Below are 17500 nucleotides of genomic sequence, written 5' to 3' on the forward strand. Positions count from 1 at the left end.
TGGTATTATTACAGGTGGTTGTTGTTGTTGTTGTGGTGGTGGTGGTGGTAGTGGTGGTAGTGGTGGTGGTAGTGGTAGTGGTGGTGATGGTGTTTGTGGTATTATTACAGGTGGTGGTAGTGGTGGTGGTGGTGCTGGTGGTGGTGGTGGTAGTGGTGGTGATGGTGGTTGTGGTATTATTACAGGTGGTTGTGGTGGTTGTTGTTGTGGTGGTGGTGGTGGTGGTGGTGGTGGTGGTAGCGGTAGTGGTGGTGATGGTGGTTGTGGTATTATTACAGGTGGTTGTGGTGGTTGTTGTTGTTGTGGTGGTGGTAGTGGTGGTGGTGGTGGTGGTGGTGGTGGTGGTAGTGGTGGTGATGGTGGTTGTGGTATTATTACATGTGGTTGAGGTGGTTATTGTTGTTGTGGTGGTGGTGGTGGTGGTGGTAGCGGTAGTGGTGGTGATGGTGGTTGTGGTATTATTACAGGTGGTTGTGGTGGTTGTTGTTGTTGTGGTGGTGGTGGTGGTGGTGGTGGTGGTGGTGGTATTGTTACCTATTTCCAACCTTCGTCAGGCGTCATACTTTGTACATATTTGTTTTTGTTCATGAAACATTTTTAGTGTAGCTATTTATCACATTTTTCTCCAGAATTTTACATTTTTGCTACAAATTTGCATATGTATTAATTTCATAGTTTCTTATTCAAAGTGAATATCTTCTCATTTAGAAATATTTCACTTGTTGATTTAATTTTACAGCATTTACACATCTACTGGCTTCCATTTCCTTGCATTAGTATTAATTTCTTTCTCATTTCAATTATTCTTTCCTCTTTAATTCTCTATTCACATTTTTCTTTAATTTCCCAAACAGTTTTAGAGCTTTTACTATTTTCTTCTAAAACTTCAACTCCTACTTCGTCCTCCTACTCCTCCTCCTCTCTTCGCTCTCCTATTTCTCATAGTTCTGGTCCTCTTCCCCCTTCTCCTCCTCCCCCCTCCCCCTTCTTCTCCTCCTCCTCCTCCATGTCCTTCTCTTCATATGGACTTTTCTACCAAATTGGCTTCACGTGTCTGGCCATTTTTCTTACATGCTCTTTTCTCCTGTTGGGCAAAGTCTCGTAATACGGCGGGAATCACCTTACAGACACAGACAGCCCCTTGTTAATTGTCCCTACTACTTTCTACCTGTGACGGGCTGTGATTGTTGGTCCAGACATTTGTTGGTTAACTTCTGGGTTATAAGGACCAGTGATCAATTACGTAGGCGTCCCTAAAGGCGTCTCTAAAGAGAAAGTATACACTATCAGTGGAGTTGACTGCTGCCTCCCAAGCTAATGCCAGTGTTGCCTCGCCAGCTCTTAACAACCAGACTTAACCTCCTATTCTATGCACACACCACATCACACAGCTATTATGCATTTACACGTCCCCCCACTAACAAACGTACACGTGAACCGTAACATTGTCTTTTTTTTCTGTATCTTCTCCAGTGCCATTTAGTTTTTCAATACCACATGATATCACTGCCAATTTCCGGCCTGGACCCTAACAGACTGATGAACTGGAACCACACTTTGACAGAACTTATTTCAGACACCCGGTAATTTTCGTCGCTGTGGTCCAACATCATAAGTGGACAATAAAGGCACTGGCAAAGGCTACAAAAAGAGGAAAGTGAAGATGAGGACCACACCCACACACCAGCCCTCAACACACACACACAGCTGGCACCTGCCTCGCCTCGCCTGGCCTCCCAGCCACAACACCAACACTTGCTGATTTGCTCCGCTGTTACGAAACTTTGACGAAATGCGTGTCGCGCCTCCTGTCTTTCCAATCGGACAGGCGCTCAGACAGACAAACAGATAGATAGACAGACAGACAGACAGAGAGACAGACAGATAACCATTTATTTTTATTATTATTATTATTATTATTATTATTATTATTATTATTATTATTATTTTATTATTATTATTATTATTATTATTATTTCTATTATTATTTCTACTACAACTACTACTACTACTACTACTACTACTACTACTACTATTATCATTATTACAATTATTTTTTATTATTATTATTATTATCATCATTTCATCTTTCGATAGATGACACAATAATTGTTGACATTTGCAAATACACATTCGGAGATTTGACATAGTATTAATCCGCCCATTTTGATGCTATTTTGATATACGAAAATAAATAAAAGAAAAAGGAATTAAGGCAGATATAAGATGAAGCCAAAATAATTAAATAAGCCATGAGAACTAGCAAATAATTTTAAACTAACAAGATAAGTAAGCGAGGCATCAAAATCGTATGAAATATGAGATAAACAATAAAGAAATAAAGCTGAGGAGCCGAGATAGATAAGGAAATATCTAAAAACTAACAAAGCTTTCCCAGCTATCCAAAGCATTTTAAAACTAATAAGATAAATAAATTAGATATAAAAATAGCTTAATGCTAAAGTTGATATGAATAAACATGCAATATAGAAGCCGAAATAAAGAAATTTATACCAAATATGTACATTTTAAACTAATAAAACTATAATATATATATATATATATATATATATATATATATATATATATATATATATATATATATATATATATATATATATATATATATATATATATATATATATATATATAGGTTCGGCAACTTTCTTTCATCTCGTCTCACACAGGGCCTGTTTTTTAATAGTTTATTATATATATATATATATATATATATATATATATATATATATATATATATATATATATATATATATATATATATATATATATATATATATATATATATATATATATATATATATATATATATATATATATATATATATATATATATATATATATATATAATAAACTATAAAAAAACAGGCCCTGTGTGAGACGAGATGAAAGAAAGTTGCCGAACCTTCCTGCCAGCGAGCGATCCGGCACTGTGCTTCATATTTTTTGCTCCTCACTGCTGACGCGCTGCGCCTTGGAACTTCACCCAACTATCGCGCTTTGCTGACTTCCTCACCCAAGTGCTGTGCGGGAGAGAGCAGCGTGGGAGGAGTAATAGCGGAGATACAAGCAAAAAGGTGAGATGACAGGGATCAGCTGTTTGGGGTGATGGTCAGACCTTGAGGATTTTTTAATTATTTGTTTTATTTTCGTGTTTTCTGTTTATTTATTTTTTTTGTGTGTGTGGTTTTGTGGAATGCTGTGTTCTTTATGTGTACGTTGTGTGTAATTTCAGTATTCCCGATTTTTTTTTTTTTTTTTTCTCTTTTTTTTTTTTTTTTTTTGTATTTCCTGCAGGGGTGAAGAGCCGCGGCCAGGCCAGGCTCACTCCAGCGTGCCTGGACGCGTGGCACACACCAGGATGACTCGCACACTATGTAACACGATTTTTGTCTTTGACAACCAAGTGTTCTTTTCCAACTCTTTTCAGTGCGAAACAATAAAAAATGTCCATTATTTTTGTCAAACGTTCTTTTTGTGGCTTTTACAGATTTTTGCGCCAAAATAGTTAAATTTCACCGTTTTTATCATAATATGAACAAAAAAAATTCAAATGATACAAAAAATTTATTTCAAAACATCTGAAACAAGGTTTTAGGATAAGAAAAAAAAAATAAGCTTTTCTTGATTTGCGTGAATGCAACAAAACACTTTCACATATGAGGCCCCAGATGTTGTCTCCCATCATGTTTCCACTGAAGGATTCCTGACATTTGTGTTCAAAGTTCATTATATCTTGGTGGAAGCGCTCCCCTTGTTCCTCTGAATATGCTCCCATATTCTCCTTGAAGTTGTCAATGTGAGCATTTAGGATATGGACCTTCAAGGACATTCTGTAGCCCATCTCATCATAACTTTCCACTAAAGCTTCAACCAGTTCCATATAGTTATCAGCCTTGTTGTTGCCAAGAAAGCTCTGTACTACAGCAATGAAACACTTCCAAGCTTTTTTCTCCTTTTCTTTTAGCTTCTGTAGAAGTTCTGAGCACTCCATAATTTTCCTTACTTGTGGTCCAGTGAAGATACCTGTCTCACCTTTGCCTCTGAAAGCTTAAGAAAAAAGTCATGAAGATGTTCGAAGGCAACAGACTCCTTGTTAAGATCTGTAACAAACTGTTTCATGACACCCAGTTTGATGTGTAGTGAAGGAAACAAAACCTTTTGGAAGGATCCACCATGCAGAAACACCAGTCAGTTGAGTGATCAGTTCACGCCATATTCTTGAAATAGCAAATTTCATGGCTGTGTTTTCCCCTCTATACCATCCTGGAAAAGAACAGCAGTATGAGTTTCTGTTAAACTTATTTTATTTTTATTACTAATTGGATTTTACTCTTGAAAACTAACAGCTATTTTATCTTCTGGTGCTCTCTTACAATGCTCACAAGCAAAATGAGGTGCCCAGGTCTTGCCTTGGTCCCCAACTGGCATGGCAAAATATGCTTTGTAAGCTTCATATATTTTTCCAGATGCTGTCACAGAGAACTTCTTTGCTCTTGTCTTGATGAATTGAGCACATATGTAGCAGAATGCATCTGGAGAATGATTGCAGCCTCTTGATGCCATTTCACCTCTTGTGATGTGTCTTCTCAGGGAACCAAAGCAGAATTGATTGGTGGTCTGGTCTGCAAGCCCCTACTTTAATATTGTCAAGAACATTCTTAGTCTTTCTAGAATGTGTTCCAGAATGTTCTCAATCTTTCTAGAATATTCTTGAACATGCTTTAGAATATTCTGAATCATTAAAAAAAAATTTCTTGTAGATTCTAGAAGATTCTTGGTACTTCTACATATTTCTACTGTATTCTAGAAAGTTTTAGAATATTCTGGAAATGTTTATATTGAATAGAATCTTCTAAAATGTTATAGAAACTTCTAAAAGTGTCTGATAAAACATTGTGGAAGATTTGAGATTTTTGAAATATAAGCAAATTCTTCTAAATATGAGAAATTTCTTGCTACATCTCGTCAGTTTAAGAATGATCTTATTAAAATTAAAAATCTTTAGAACACTTCATATTCTTTCTCTTATTGTTTTAATCTATTTGCAACATTTCAAAAGCAATTAGATGAGCAATTGAGATTTTGCAGAGGTCTTTACCTGACATGAAAACCAATAATAACCTAGACTGTAATGAAATAACAGTGATTCGCTGTGGCAACCCCTAAATGGGAGCAGCCGAAAGAAGAAGAGGAAGAAGAAGAAGACTGTAATTAAATAAGGCAAAAATGTTAATTAATTGTTCTAACCACAGAAGCAAAGTTTTAGGATCAAATTATGATTTGGGGCCAAGAACAAGACAAAAGTGAAATTTTATTAAATAGTGTAATCAGTCTGGCCCAAAAAAATAAATGTTTGTGGTAATAATAAATATGAGACATTGATTCCAGTAATAGTTTATATATGTTTATTTGTTTGGGGATTATTGAGATAAAGATAGCCTGTTGGTTTACTGATGAAACATTTATTTATTTATTTTTTTTCTGGTAGTCTTTGGCTTGTTCTGTATCAATCTGCTTGTTGTTTTTCCTGCAAATCATTAGTTTTTTTTTTCATTTATTACCCCACTAGACCCTCATTAGAAACTAAAGTTTTACTGTAAAAACAAAAAGATTAATACAAAACTTACCAAATTTACAAGAAATAAATTGTTGTGTCCTCATAATTAAGTGACACATCAGCAACACTCCCTGGCTGTGTGCCAAAGAGAGGAGACTGGCTGGCTGGCTGCCTGTCCCTTGCCCCTGGCCACCAACCAGCCAGCTGTCACCACCACCACCTAACCCAGCTTAATGAAACTAACCTAATTTAACCAAACTAACTTAACCTAACAAAACTAAGTTAACCTAACCAAACTAACCTAACTAAACTAAACTAAACTAAGCTAAACTAAACTAAACTAAACTAAACTAAACTAATGTAACCTAACCAACCTAAGTAAACTAATCTAACCTAACCAAATTAACCTAACCTGTCAGAGCTAAGAAATTAATTTGAAGCCTTTACTTTATTTATCTTCGTAAAACTTAGCAGTGTGCTGGAAACAGGTGAGGCGCCACCCACTGCCAACACACACACACACACACACACACACACACACACACACACACACACACACACACACACACACACACACACACACACACACACACACACACACACACATTTTCCTCAAACTAATTCAAATATTTCAAATTGAATGGTTTCTCCCTCCACAGGATGACATAAGATGGTGTGATTGGCTAAATTAATTGTATTTTTTAATTGGCCAATAGCTGTATTTCCAAACAAAAGAACCAATCACCATGACTAATTTTGCACTTGTGCAATGGACGTGACATGCACGCACGGACAAACACACCTTCACCGGATAGATCAATGCCTGCCTGTCTGTGACACGCGAGGGTGCGTCAATTCCCAGCATTGTCGCAGCACCCAATTTTCTTATTTTGTATAGCATGTGTAAGTTTGCCTAGAGCATCACAATGATCAACCATAACACTGCAGGTACAGTGAGCATTAGCCTCGGAGAAGATCTTTATTTCAACATTATCCTAAATTCACTTCTACTTTCGTGGTCTCATTGGCTGGAGCTGGAGTTTTTTTTAACCCCATGTATGCCTTGCAAATTAACTGTAATACCATCACTGAGGGTTAGGTTAGGTAAGTTAAATTTGGCCTGGTCAGATTAGGAATGTATCAGTCATCATATGAGTGAGTGGTAGAAACTGTGAGGTGCACAGTGTTGGTAAGGTAACTAATGGTGTTTACAACCATCATACTATTCCTTTCTGGTAAGTTTTGATGTGTTTTGATGAGTTTCCAGTCAGTTTTTGCTTCACATGTCTGGGAAGGTTCCATTCATACTGCTCTATTAGACATCATGGAATCAAAAGCTTTTTTGTCTCATCAACTCCTCTCCTCTGACTGACTGTTTTCGGCCTCTCTCTCATCACCACAGTGTTGCATCTCTAGCATTCTACTGCTATTTTCATGCTAATTGCTCTTCTGATCTTGCAAACTGCATGCCTTTCCTCCCACGGCTTCTCTGCACAAGACTTCTTTCTCTCACCCCTATTCTGTCCACCTCTCTGCTGCAGGAGTTAACCAGTATTCCCAGTCATTCATCCCTTTCTCTGGGAAACTCTGGAACTCCCTTCCTGCTTTTGTATTTCCACTTCCTATGACTTGAACTCCTTTAAGAGGGATGTTTCAAGACACATCCTTCAATTTTTTACCACTGCTTCAGACCCTATTTGGGGACTGGCATCTCATTGGACTTTTTTTTCATTAGGTTTTTGTTGCCCTTTGGCCATTGTCCCTCCTAAATAAGAAAATACTGTTTCTTATAGTGGTGGGGGTAAAAATGAAAAAAAGTGATTTGTGACAAAGTGAAGCCACATTATTTAAAAAACACATAAAAACTTATCAGAAAGAAATAGTTTTGGCAAATCTGTATTTTTCTTCACCCATCTAATATTTTTGGACCAGGCTACATTTTTCTGGTAGACTTTGATGTGTTCTGAGTGAATCTAGTAACCATTTCTGTCACAGGTAACTTTTTTTCTTACATGTCACACACACACACACACACACACACACACACACACACACACACACACACACACACACACACTGAAATTCATCGAAAAAACATTAACTAGACCTGACCTAACTTAATTAAACCTAACCAAACCAAACCAAACCTAATGAAACATAATTAAACCTAACTAAACCTAACCTAATTAAACCTAACCTTACATAACCTACCTTCGTGGTAAATCTGATAAAAATTAATATCTCAGGAGGGAACAGTTTGTGATGGTAAACATAGTATTTCTTTGAGAACAATGTCTTTTTTTTTGCCATGAGACCGGTGAATATGCACCACAGTTTCATCTGCCAAGTGGAGTGTGTAGGGAGGCTGAAAATTTACTGAATGTTGTAATAGTGGTGAGGAGGCAGCACGATTCAGAGCCGGCTTATGGTGTATGGTGATGCAGGCTGTCTTTACTTACAAGTCAGCAAAGCTGTTCATACCACACAAATTTCATTACAGTCTGAAAATAGTGTAATACTCAATAATTGTGTGATAATTATATCTCCTTCACCGTACTTATAACTTTGTTCCACTTGATTGTTCACCTTATCTAACCTGACCTAACTTTACTTAACCTGACCTAAGCTAACCTAACAACCTAAACCAGCCTGACTTTCTCTTCATCTTTACTTTTCTTTCCCTCTTTTCTACTCTTGTTCATCTCCTTTCTCCATCACAATAGACCAGCCTTCATCTTAAACTGATGCACACCTTTCCACCAGAGGTGAGGAGCTGCAGCAGCATTTCCAGCAGCAGCAGCAGCAGCAGCATGGCAGAGCAGAGGCCCGGGGTGGGAGGCAGAAGGCAGTGTGCTCGTCAAGTTTGTCACCACGGAGAACCAGTGAGTGCTGTGGGGCCTTGCTGTGGGTGTGTGTGGCCAGCTGTGGTGTGCCAAAGCTCCTGGGGTGTAGTAGGGTGGTCCACAAGACTCTCTTTCCACCAGGGGCTGATGGGGGATAAGAGTTTGAATGTGTGGGACTTGTCTGGTATAGAGATCATTACTGTTATGAAAACACACTTCAAAAACACCAGTAACTCAACCTGTGTGTCACCAGTAACTCAACCTGTGTGCCATTAGAGAGAATGAAAGTGCATATTGTACACCTCTTTTATTATTATTATTATTATTATTATTATTAGTAGTAGTAGTAGTAGTAGTAGTAGTAGTAGTAGTAGCAGCAGCAGCAGTAGCAGTTTTCTAAAGAGCTGTATTCCTCATCTCTCAGATACACAGTGGTGGGCACCTCAGTGCTGGTGGGAGTGAACAGCAACCTTGCTAGTCTGAATGAAATTGTCCACGTGTTCATGAGATGAGGCAAGTTATTGGTTGTGGCCTGTTTGCAACACTTCCACTGTTATTTCTTGTTATATCCATCGTCTGTGTCACTGTTTTCATTGATTGCATCATTGCCATATTTGACGACTTATAAAATGCATGGGCTTATATAAGACGCACCTCAGTTTAGGCAGGCATTGAAAAAAATAAATAAATAAATAAGCAGGTTTAAGGTCTGAATATGAAGTGAAGGGTTTCACCTGACATTTGAAGCCCTCTCATATGTACTATTCATATCCTTATTAGATCCCAATATTGTACATTTAAAAGCCTTAATATTTGCTAGGACCTGCCAACACTGGTGCTGAGACCAATCCTGCTGTGAGATGTAAACATATATGGCGTAGGCAGTGACACTAAGAGCCCAGAGGGATAATGAAGTTTGTACATCATGTTTTTCATCATCATTCTGCACGTAATTCTAGTTGTAATATTTTAGTACATTTTCAAAGCGTAAGGATGTGTGAAAATAGATTCTCCTTGTTCTCTACAACGTATTTTTATTTTAAATATTCATTGCAGACCGTCACCACGAGCTGCCCTGCCTCATTACGCTCTCTTCACCTTTTTGAGTTTTGTTGGACATGTATGCAAGGGAAGAATGTTAGAGGATAGGCACAATTTTAGTTGTATAAGGTATGCAAGGGAAGTTTGTTAGAGGATAGGCACAATTTTAGTTGTATGAAGGTGTGTCTTACCTCAAGGAATAATTGCATCACACTAAGGAACGCAGTGAATCTTTCGTGTCGCCAAGTTTGGTGTGTGACCCACTGCGAGTTTGTTTTGGTACATGCAACATAAGCGTTGTCAGGTAATTTCTTCCTGATTGGTGTTATTTTGTGTGAATTACCATTAAGTGCTACCTGTTTTACATTGTTACCTTGCAAAAGAGAGTTGTTTTTGTGGTGTAGAAGTGGTCATCACTGTTTACATGTGTTAAGATGTTTGAGGTATTATTTAAGGGCCACTGTCCCAAAGCTTAACCTTCACCTAATAAGATGCAGGCTCATTTTTTGACTCTTATTTTGGAAAAGAGGTGCATTTCATAAGCCATCATATATGGTACATACACCCACCCTTGGGGAACCACACTTAATATCGGGCTCCACACTGATGTCTGGTCCCTTACTACCATTCACATTCTCTCTCTCTCTCTCTCTCTCTCTCTCTCTCTCTCTCTCTCTCTCCATTGTCTTTCATACATCACTTACCTTCTCCAGTTTCCATAGAAGTCTTTTAAGTGGTACCTTATTAAAAGTTTTTCTTCAGTCTAGGTAAATGCAGCCTGCCCAACCATCTTTCCCTCTCTCTCCTGTATTATATCAAACACTCTTGAATAATAACACAACAGATTGGTGAGACAAGATCTCTCCTTGCTAAAACTAAATTGACAACTTGTTAAAAATTTTATCTTCCAAAAATTTGGTCCATATTTTTTATTTTTATTTATTTATTTATTTTTTTTTTTATCCTTTCCTTTTATTATCCTTTTTGGTACCACACTCATCAGGAAAACTGGTTTGTAATTTAGTGGGTCTTGTGTGTCTCCTTTAAATATGGGCATGAGGTTAGCTCTTCCAATCCTGTGGATCTAATAGAGGTACACTTGATGGAATGTATTTTATTTTTATGCTGGTTACTGCACTCTTTCAATACCCATCCTGACACTCCATCCAGTTCTAGATCTTTCTTACAACTAAAGTTTTGATGGTTTCATTAATTTCCTGTATTGTTACTTGAAATTCCTCCATTTTTCTCTTTTCCTGTACATGCAGTGACCTTATGAATTCCTTTTCCTTTGTAAAAACTTCCTTGAAGCTCTTATTTTTCCCTTCCGTCATCTCCTTGGGGTCCTTGTATACCACTCCATCCATCCTTAGTTTTTCTATGCTCACTCCCTTTGCTTTTCAGTTTACCATTGACATGTCTGTAGAAGAGTTCAGGCTGATGCTTACACCTGTCTATTACAGTAAAATCCCTCTCATCCGGCATTCGAGTATCTGGCATCTTCAAGTATCCGGCACATTTTTCCCCGAGCCTTAAAATCAATAAAAAAATCAATGTGTACTCATAAATCAATTAAAATTCCCGCGCGAGGCATACTTTGTCCCCTCGCCACCAGAGCGCACTGCTTCACACCACCCGCGGCCCACTGCACTGTGTTTACTCAGTGACTCAGTCCCTCGTGTGCACTGTTTATCGCCTGACACCTTCATCATACCTAAAGTTGTAGAAAAGAGGAAGCGTGTCGTGCTTACACTTAAGCAGCTGATCAGATCAGTTGCTGATTAAGACCAGCTGATCTTTGTTATGGTAAGATGCGTGAGTGTAGGGTGATGATTGTGGACATAATTTCACTTCTATTCAAGTATCCGGCAATATTCAAGTATCCGGCATGTCGGCGGTCCCGTTGATGCCGGATAAGAGGGATTTTACTGTATATCTTTTTCAAAACTGCCTTAGTTCATCTCTCTGGATTTTCATGTAATCATATCTTGCTTGTTTGTAATTATTCCATAAGTTAATTCTTATATTTTTCCTCCACTTTTTCCTTGAATCATCTTTTATCCTCCTTGCTACTTCACATCTTTTTTATCAAACCACTCTTACCAACTTTTTGTCTGCCATTTAGACACAAACTTCTTTTCTCCTCAGTATATTTTAAGAAACTTGTGCCACTTTCTTGGACCCCTGTGGCCTTATGGAACACATCCCATCTCTCTTCTTGAAAAACTTCATGTTGTCAAAGTCTGCCCCACTGTAGTTTAATCTCCAAGCTTGGTGTTCTTCATTCCATTTACCCTCTATTTCCTCATTTATGTTGAATTCCATGGTAGCACAGTCATTTTTGGCTATCAGATGCTCTCTCTGAACACTCAATTCCTTGTGGTTCCTTTGCTAAATACATTTAGTCTCAATGTTTTTCCATCTTTTCCAAATCTTGTATCACTTTTATCCATTGTGTTAATACATTGTCCATTGCCAGCTGTAATTATTTATTCCCCCAAGATGACTCTGTTCCCTGAGTGCATCACTCTTCCCAGCACACCTCCTTACACAAGTCTCCATCCATAACCACTTTATCACCACTTGGTATTTTCTCTTGCCAGTTCTTTGTGTCTTTTATCATTGCTTCACATTCTTCACTTGACCAGGCATTGGTTGTGGGTGGTATGTCAGTCACCATGAATTGTCTCTTTCTGCCTTGTATAATTTCCATTCCAGTTTTTAATGCCTCTGCCAGTCCATTGCCACATTCTTTTTCAACCACTGTCAAGCTTTTCTTAGCTAAAAACATCACTGCTCCTCCCTTCTTTATTTTTTCTGCCTCTTTTTCATAACTTGTATCTATTTTGTCCAATGTTCTGTAGATCTAACTCATCACATAATTTTCACTTTTGTTTTTTTCTGCCACTGACCCATCACTCGGCACAAAGTTAACCTTGATTCACCTCTGTTTTCCCCTTTTACTTTTCTCTTCCTCTCTACTTTTAACATCACTTCTACCTTTTCTTACTGTTTCATGATGGAGACTCAAGCTCTCCATGCTTCAACTGGCTCACCAGAGTCATGGAGCTGCTACCCTTATGTCCTCCCACCTTGGCTGCACATGTTTGTATGTGTGTGTGTTTGTGTTTGTGTGTGTGTACTGTTTACATTCAGTATAACCAAAAAGTTGGGTCATAGGTCACATCTGCAGCACAGTATGGTGTTTTAGACAGGAGGGAGGCCCCTAGGCAATAATCTCAGTGAGCCGTGAACTCTCAGGTGACGCACTGCACACACCCAGCATCATGAATTTCTAGTACAAAGCTGTTCAAGCATACTGGTGCAACATATGCCTAGCCAGATACTATTGATTACTGACTCCTGCCATCCACTCCTGAAAGATGCAAAAATTGACAGAAATAATGTGATTCACTGTGAAAGTATTAAAAGTATTTCCATTGCATTATATTAATATTATAAGCCAAAAATAAAATTAGAAATTGTTCATTAAATAAATTAATAAATATATAATATATATTTTTATATTGTGGTAATAATACAAGTTAACTTTTTTTGATAATACAAGTTAACTTTTTTTATTATTTCATTTTTTGTTACAAGACTAAAAATATACATAAATAATATAATAATAATAATTAATAATAATAATAATAATAATAATAATAAAATAATAATAATCGTAAACTATTATAAATATTTTCCATTCATTGGTATATTATTTAAAAAAAATTTCTTTACAGGCACTTCCTCCTCCTGGCTGGTCACAGCATTATTATTATTATTATTATTATTATTATTATTATTATTATTATTATTATTATTAGTAGTAGTAGTAGTAGTAGTAGTAGTAGTAGTAGTAGTTGTGGTTGTGGTGGTGGTGGTGATAGTGGTGGTATATAGTGGTTGTGGAAGTACTAGTTCAAAGTAGCATCAATAGTAGTAGTAGTAATAACACTTAATAGGAACATTCTAAGGTTCTGTCTTTGCAACACACACACACACACACACACACACACACACACACACACACACACACACACACACACACACACACACACACACACACACACACCCCTATTTCTCTCTCTCTCTGACTCCTGCCATCCACTCCTGAAAGATGAAAAAATTGACAGAAATAATGTAATAGTAGTAATTTACTAGTTTACTAGTAATGAAGTACTAGTTGAAAGTAGCAACAATAGTAGTAGTAGTAACAACACTTAATAGGAACATTCTAAGGTTCTATCTTTGCAAAAACACACACACACACACACACACACACTCTCTCTCTCTCTCTCTCTCTCTCTCTCTCTCTCTCTCTCTCTCTCTCTCTCTCTCTCTCTCTCTCTCTCTCTCTCTCACAACATCTCCCTCACTGTCACACACAAGAACTACCAAAAACCGACCCCAAATCAAACACACAACACAACAGATCAATTTTAATCCTCTCATAGCCTCTCCCTGAGCCCCCCAACACTCCCCTGACCCCTCAACAGCCCCAAACATACCCTGACACTCTTCTCTCAACTGTATGGCCTGTTTCAGCTTGTATAATGGCAGGTCAAGTTGGGCAATGCAAGTGCATGCTGGAAGGAAGCTGTCATCTGCTGGCCTTTAGATTATCAACTTGGGAGCCTGGGTGTGTGTTTGTGTCAAAGAGAATCAGTTTGAGTGAGTAGTGAGACGGGGTTTTTGAGTATGTGTGGGTAAAAGAAGGGGTTTTGTAAAAGAGAGAGAGAGAGAGAGAGAGAGAGAGAGAGAGAGAGAGAGAGAGAGAGAGAGAGAGAGAGAGAGAGAGAGAGAGAGAGAGAGAGAGAGAGAGAGAGAGAGAGATGGAGTATTGCGCGCACACACACACACACACACACACACACACACCAGTATGTCCCCCACCGTATGTTGATGAACCCACAGTCACTCTCCACAGCCTTTCACATTAGAGAGAGAGAGAGAGAGAGAGAGAGAGAATGTTACTGTTTGTGAGAGAATTAATTACTATTATTATTAATAATAATATTATGTTCAAAATGTATTATTTATATTTTCATTGTTTTCAGAAGTGATAGAAAGAAGGAAGAGGAGAAGATAGATGATAATAAGGAAGGAAGAGAAAGAGAGAGAGAGAGAGAGAGAGAGAGAGAGAGAGAGAGAGAGAGAGAGAGAGAGAGAGAGAGAGAGAAGACAAAGAAGGAAGAGGACATGAGAGAAGAACAAGGATAATAGAAGAGGAAGAAAAAAAAAGAAATGAGAGAAGATAGAGGAGAGAGAGAAAGATAGAAAAGGTAAAGAAATAAAAGAAAAATTCTCTCTCTCTCTCTCTCTCTCTCTCTCTCTCTCTCTCTCTCTCTCTCTCTCTCTCTCTCTCTCTCCATGCCTAGGAGAGGAACCTGTTCAGTCCCTGTGAGAAATTTTGCAACATTTTCTGTTTAGGCAAGAGTTCATGAATATTTCCCAAAAAGTGCAGGTGACTGGATGGTCTGGGAAGTATTCACTCTGGAAATACAGTGAGGGGTTAATAAAAGGAAGAATACTGGGAACTGTGTGTTAGTTTAGATTCCTGTGGTATGTGGATGGAAGGACTGGGTGAATATAGACAGCAGAAGAGGTGAGGAGTGTATGCTAACTAAAGGCAGGAAGTGAAGGACTGGATAAATACTAGACAGAAGAGGTGATAGAAGCAATGGACTAGATATACAGAGACAAAGAAGGGCTGGATAAATATTAGACAAGAGGTGATAGAGGCAAAGAAGGGCTAGATATGTAGAGACAAGGAAGGGCTGGATAAATAGAGGTGACAGAGGCAAAGACTACACTAATAATGAAAAATATATTAAATGAATGGCAGAGAGGATGAAAGAGTGAAGAACAACTAAAATGAATGATAAACGTGAAAACACACACAAGCCTATCAACACCCAAACACCCCTAACACACACACACACCCCCTGGCTCCTCCAGTGTGAAAGATATTCACCCAAACACCCCTAACACACACACACATACACACCCTGGCTCCTCCACTGTGAAAGATATTCATGTATAAACAAGCCATTTTAGCCCATAATCCAAACACTTCACCCCTGACCTGACATACCAGCATGCACATCACTGCTGTGTTGCCAGGTTTTGCTGGACGCATCATTCCTGATTGCTGTCAGTTCATTTTGGCCTAAAACCTTCATGCTTCATCCTTCACTTCCTGTATACACTTGTGAAATTGTTGCAAAGGAGGGAGAGTTTTTATTGCAACATGAATTCCAAATCAGATTCAGTACTTTTATGAAATCTTTCAAGATGACAAAACCCTGTTATTAAACTCCATCACCAGAAACACACACACACACACACACCAGTTGCAATGCTTACTTCAGTGCACACTGTTCACTCCTTCAGAGATGAGTGAATGAGTGGGCAATGAATAAATCTGTTAACAAGAACACTATTTTGGTGCAAAGAATCAGATGCTGCCAGTATTTTTGCTGCCATTCACCACTCCACATCTAGCAGAAAGTTTGTGGTCTGCCTTATCCATACAGTCTTCCTGGCACTTACAAATCAGGGCCACTAACTGAAGAGAGCATCAGAGTACTTGGAAGGAAACCACTGGGAAGACCTTGACATGGTGTGTGGAGGAAGGCATGATAACACTTAACAATAAGGAAGAAATTGTCTACAGCTGCAAGTGGGAGATACTCATGGTCTGTCCAACCCCAGAAGGGAAACTATGGACAAATAATGATGTAATGAAAGGCACACCTGAATGGACTGCTGGCCAGCTGATGTCTCTTGAATGCTCCTCTTCCTCCTCTTGGGCCTCACTCCCTGTGCGGTGGCACTGACATTGTGTGTCTCCCAGTCGGTCTGTGGAATCTGAAGGAGAAACAGTGTAATAAGAGTAGTGAGGAAACTGATAATGCTTAGAAGAAGAGGCAGTTTCATTACACAATGTCCTGGGACTTGATAGTGTGCAGCATGAGTCCTCTAACACAGAGAGAAAAGAAAGAATTGCATTCCACAATTCAATGGGACACACTCACATCAAAGAGCCTTCCATCACACACACACACGCATAAGGAGTCCCATTAAATACTTCACTGCACTACGGGACACACATTAGGGTGGTGAAGGTCTCCTCTCTCTCTCTCTCACACACACACACACACACACACACACACACACACATGCACACACATGAGGGAGACATGGTGGGGCGGAGGTTCACGTTCTTAAGTGCTTTGTCCTCATCGGAGGCTTCAAACTCCTGCTGACCTCTGCTACAGCTTGCTAAAACTAACAGCCAAGAATGAAACACTCACGAATGAGGCCTTGGACAAACAAGAGGTTAACAATGTTACAACTACCACTAGAATCATGAAAACACTCTTGAAAACCCTATCAATCTCCACTCCAGGCTGCTAAAGCAAGAGGTGAGACAATGGCACAATAAAACCTGAGAGGGCCCAATGTCACAAATACTACTGTGGCTCCCCAGACCACCTCTGTGCGCTCCTTCACAGTGCGGGTGTGACAGGCAGAGACACAGCCCAGGTGTTGGCTGGATGGCACTACTCACAATCACCTGCTACCTGATGTCCTGATGAAATAGCTGTTGTACAGCTATTTCATCAGGACAATTCATGCATGACTGTTGCAAACAAACTCTAAAAGCTTGATGCTTCATTGCTGATGTGATGTACATATTCACTCATGAAACTGTTGCAAAGTAGGCACAGCAATTGTTGCAGCAGGAATTTTAAACTGAATGAAATTTTTCAAGACAACAAAACACTATTATTCAACTCCATCACAAGACATACATGCCACCTTTCCCCACACACCAGTAGCTGCATGAATGGACTGATGAGAAAGTACTGTGTGTGTGTGTGTGTGTGTGTGTGTGTGTGTGTGTGTGTGTGTGCATGCGTGCATGTTTGCAGAGATGATGTAGGAATTTATGGCCGTGTCAGACACCACCAGACACAAAGACGGGACACCACCACCATAGCCCCCATCCTGTACATGACAACTAGGTAAA

General features: G+C 38.8%; 1 protein-coding gene and 1 long non-coding RNA gene across 10 annotated transcripts in view; one reads left to right on the plus strand and one right to left on the minus strand.

Annotated features, from left to right (window-relative positions):
- The window catches only part of LOC135096699 (uncharacterized), a 174855-nt gene extending 159853 nt beyond the window's left edge, over positions 1-15002 (plus strand). For 2 of the 7 annotated variants that reach the window (XR_010264932.1, XR_010264933.1), the window contains exons 4-7: positions 2887-3095; positions 8342-8460; positions 8846-8934; positions 14523-15002. Coding sequence is in view for 2 of the 7 variants with exons in the window: in XM_063998439.1 (XP_063854509.1) it covers positions 8342-8347 (6 nt within the window). In the remaining 5 variants the exon portion in view is untranslated. Of the gene's footprint in view, positions 1-2886; positions 3096-8341; positions 8461-8845; positions 8935-9477 lie in introns of all 7 variants that reach the window. The other 5 variants (XR_010264935.1, XM_063998439.1, XR_010264934.1 and 2 more) reach the window with 4 other exon arrangements.
- The window catches only part of LOC135096701 (uncharacterized), a 24923-nt gene continuing 20125 nt past the window's right edge, over positions 12703-17500 (minus strand). For 2 of the 3 annotated variants that reach the window (XR_010264937.1, XR_010264939.1), the window contains exons 4-5: positions 16222-16335; positions 12703-12838 (exon numbers count right to left, since the gene is read on the minus strand). This is a non-coding gene — a long non-coding RNA (uncharacterized LOC135096701). Of the gene's footprint in view, positions 12839-13461; positions 13576-16221; positions 16336-17500 lie in introns of those variants that run through there. The other variant, XR_010264938.1, reaches the window with a different exon arrangement.

This window comes from Scylla paramamosain, unplaced genomic scaffold, assembly GCF_035594125.1.
Source record: "Scylla paramamosain isolate STU-SP2022 unplaced genomic scaffold, ASM3559412v1 Contig6, whole genome shotgun sequence".
Classification (NCBI taxonomy): Eukaryota; Metazoa; Arthropoda; class Malacostraca; order Decapoda; family Portunidae; genus Scylla; species Scylla paramamosain.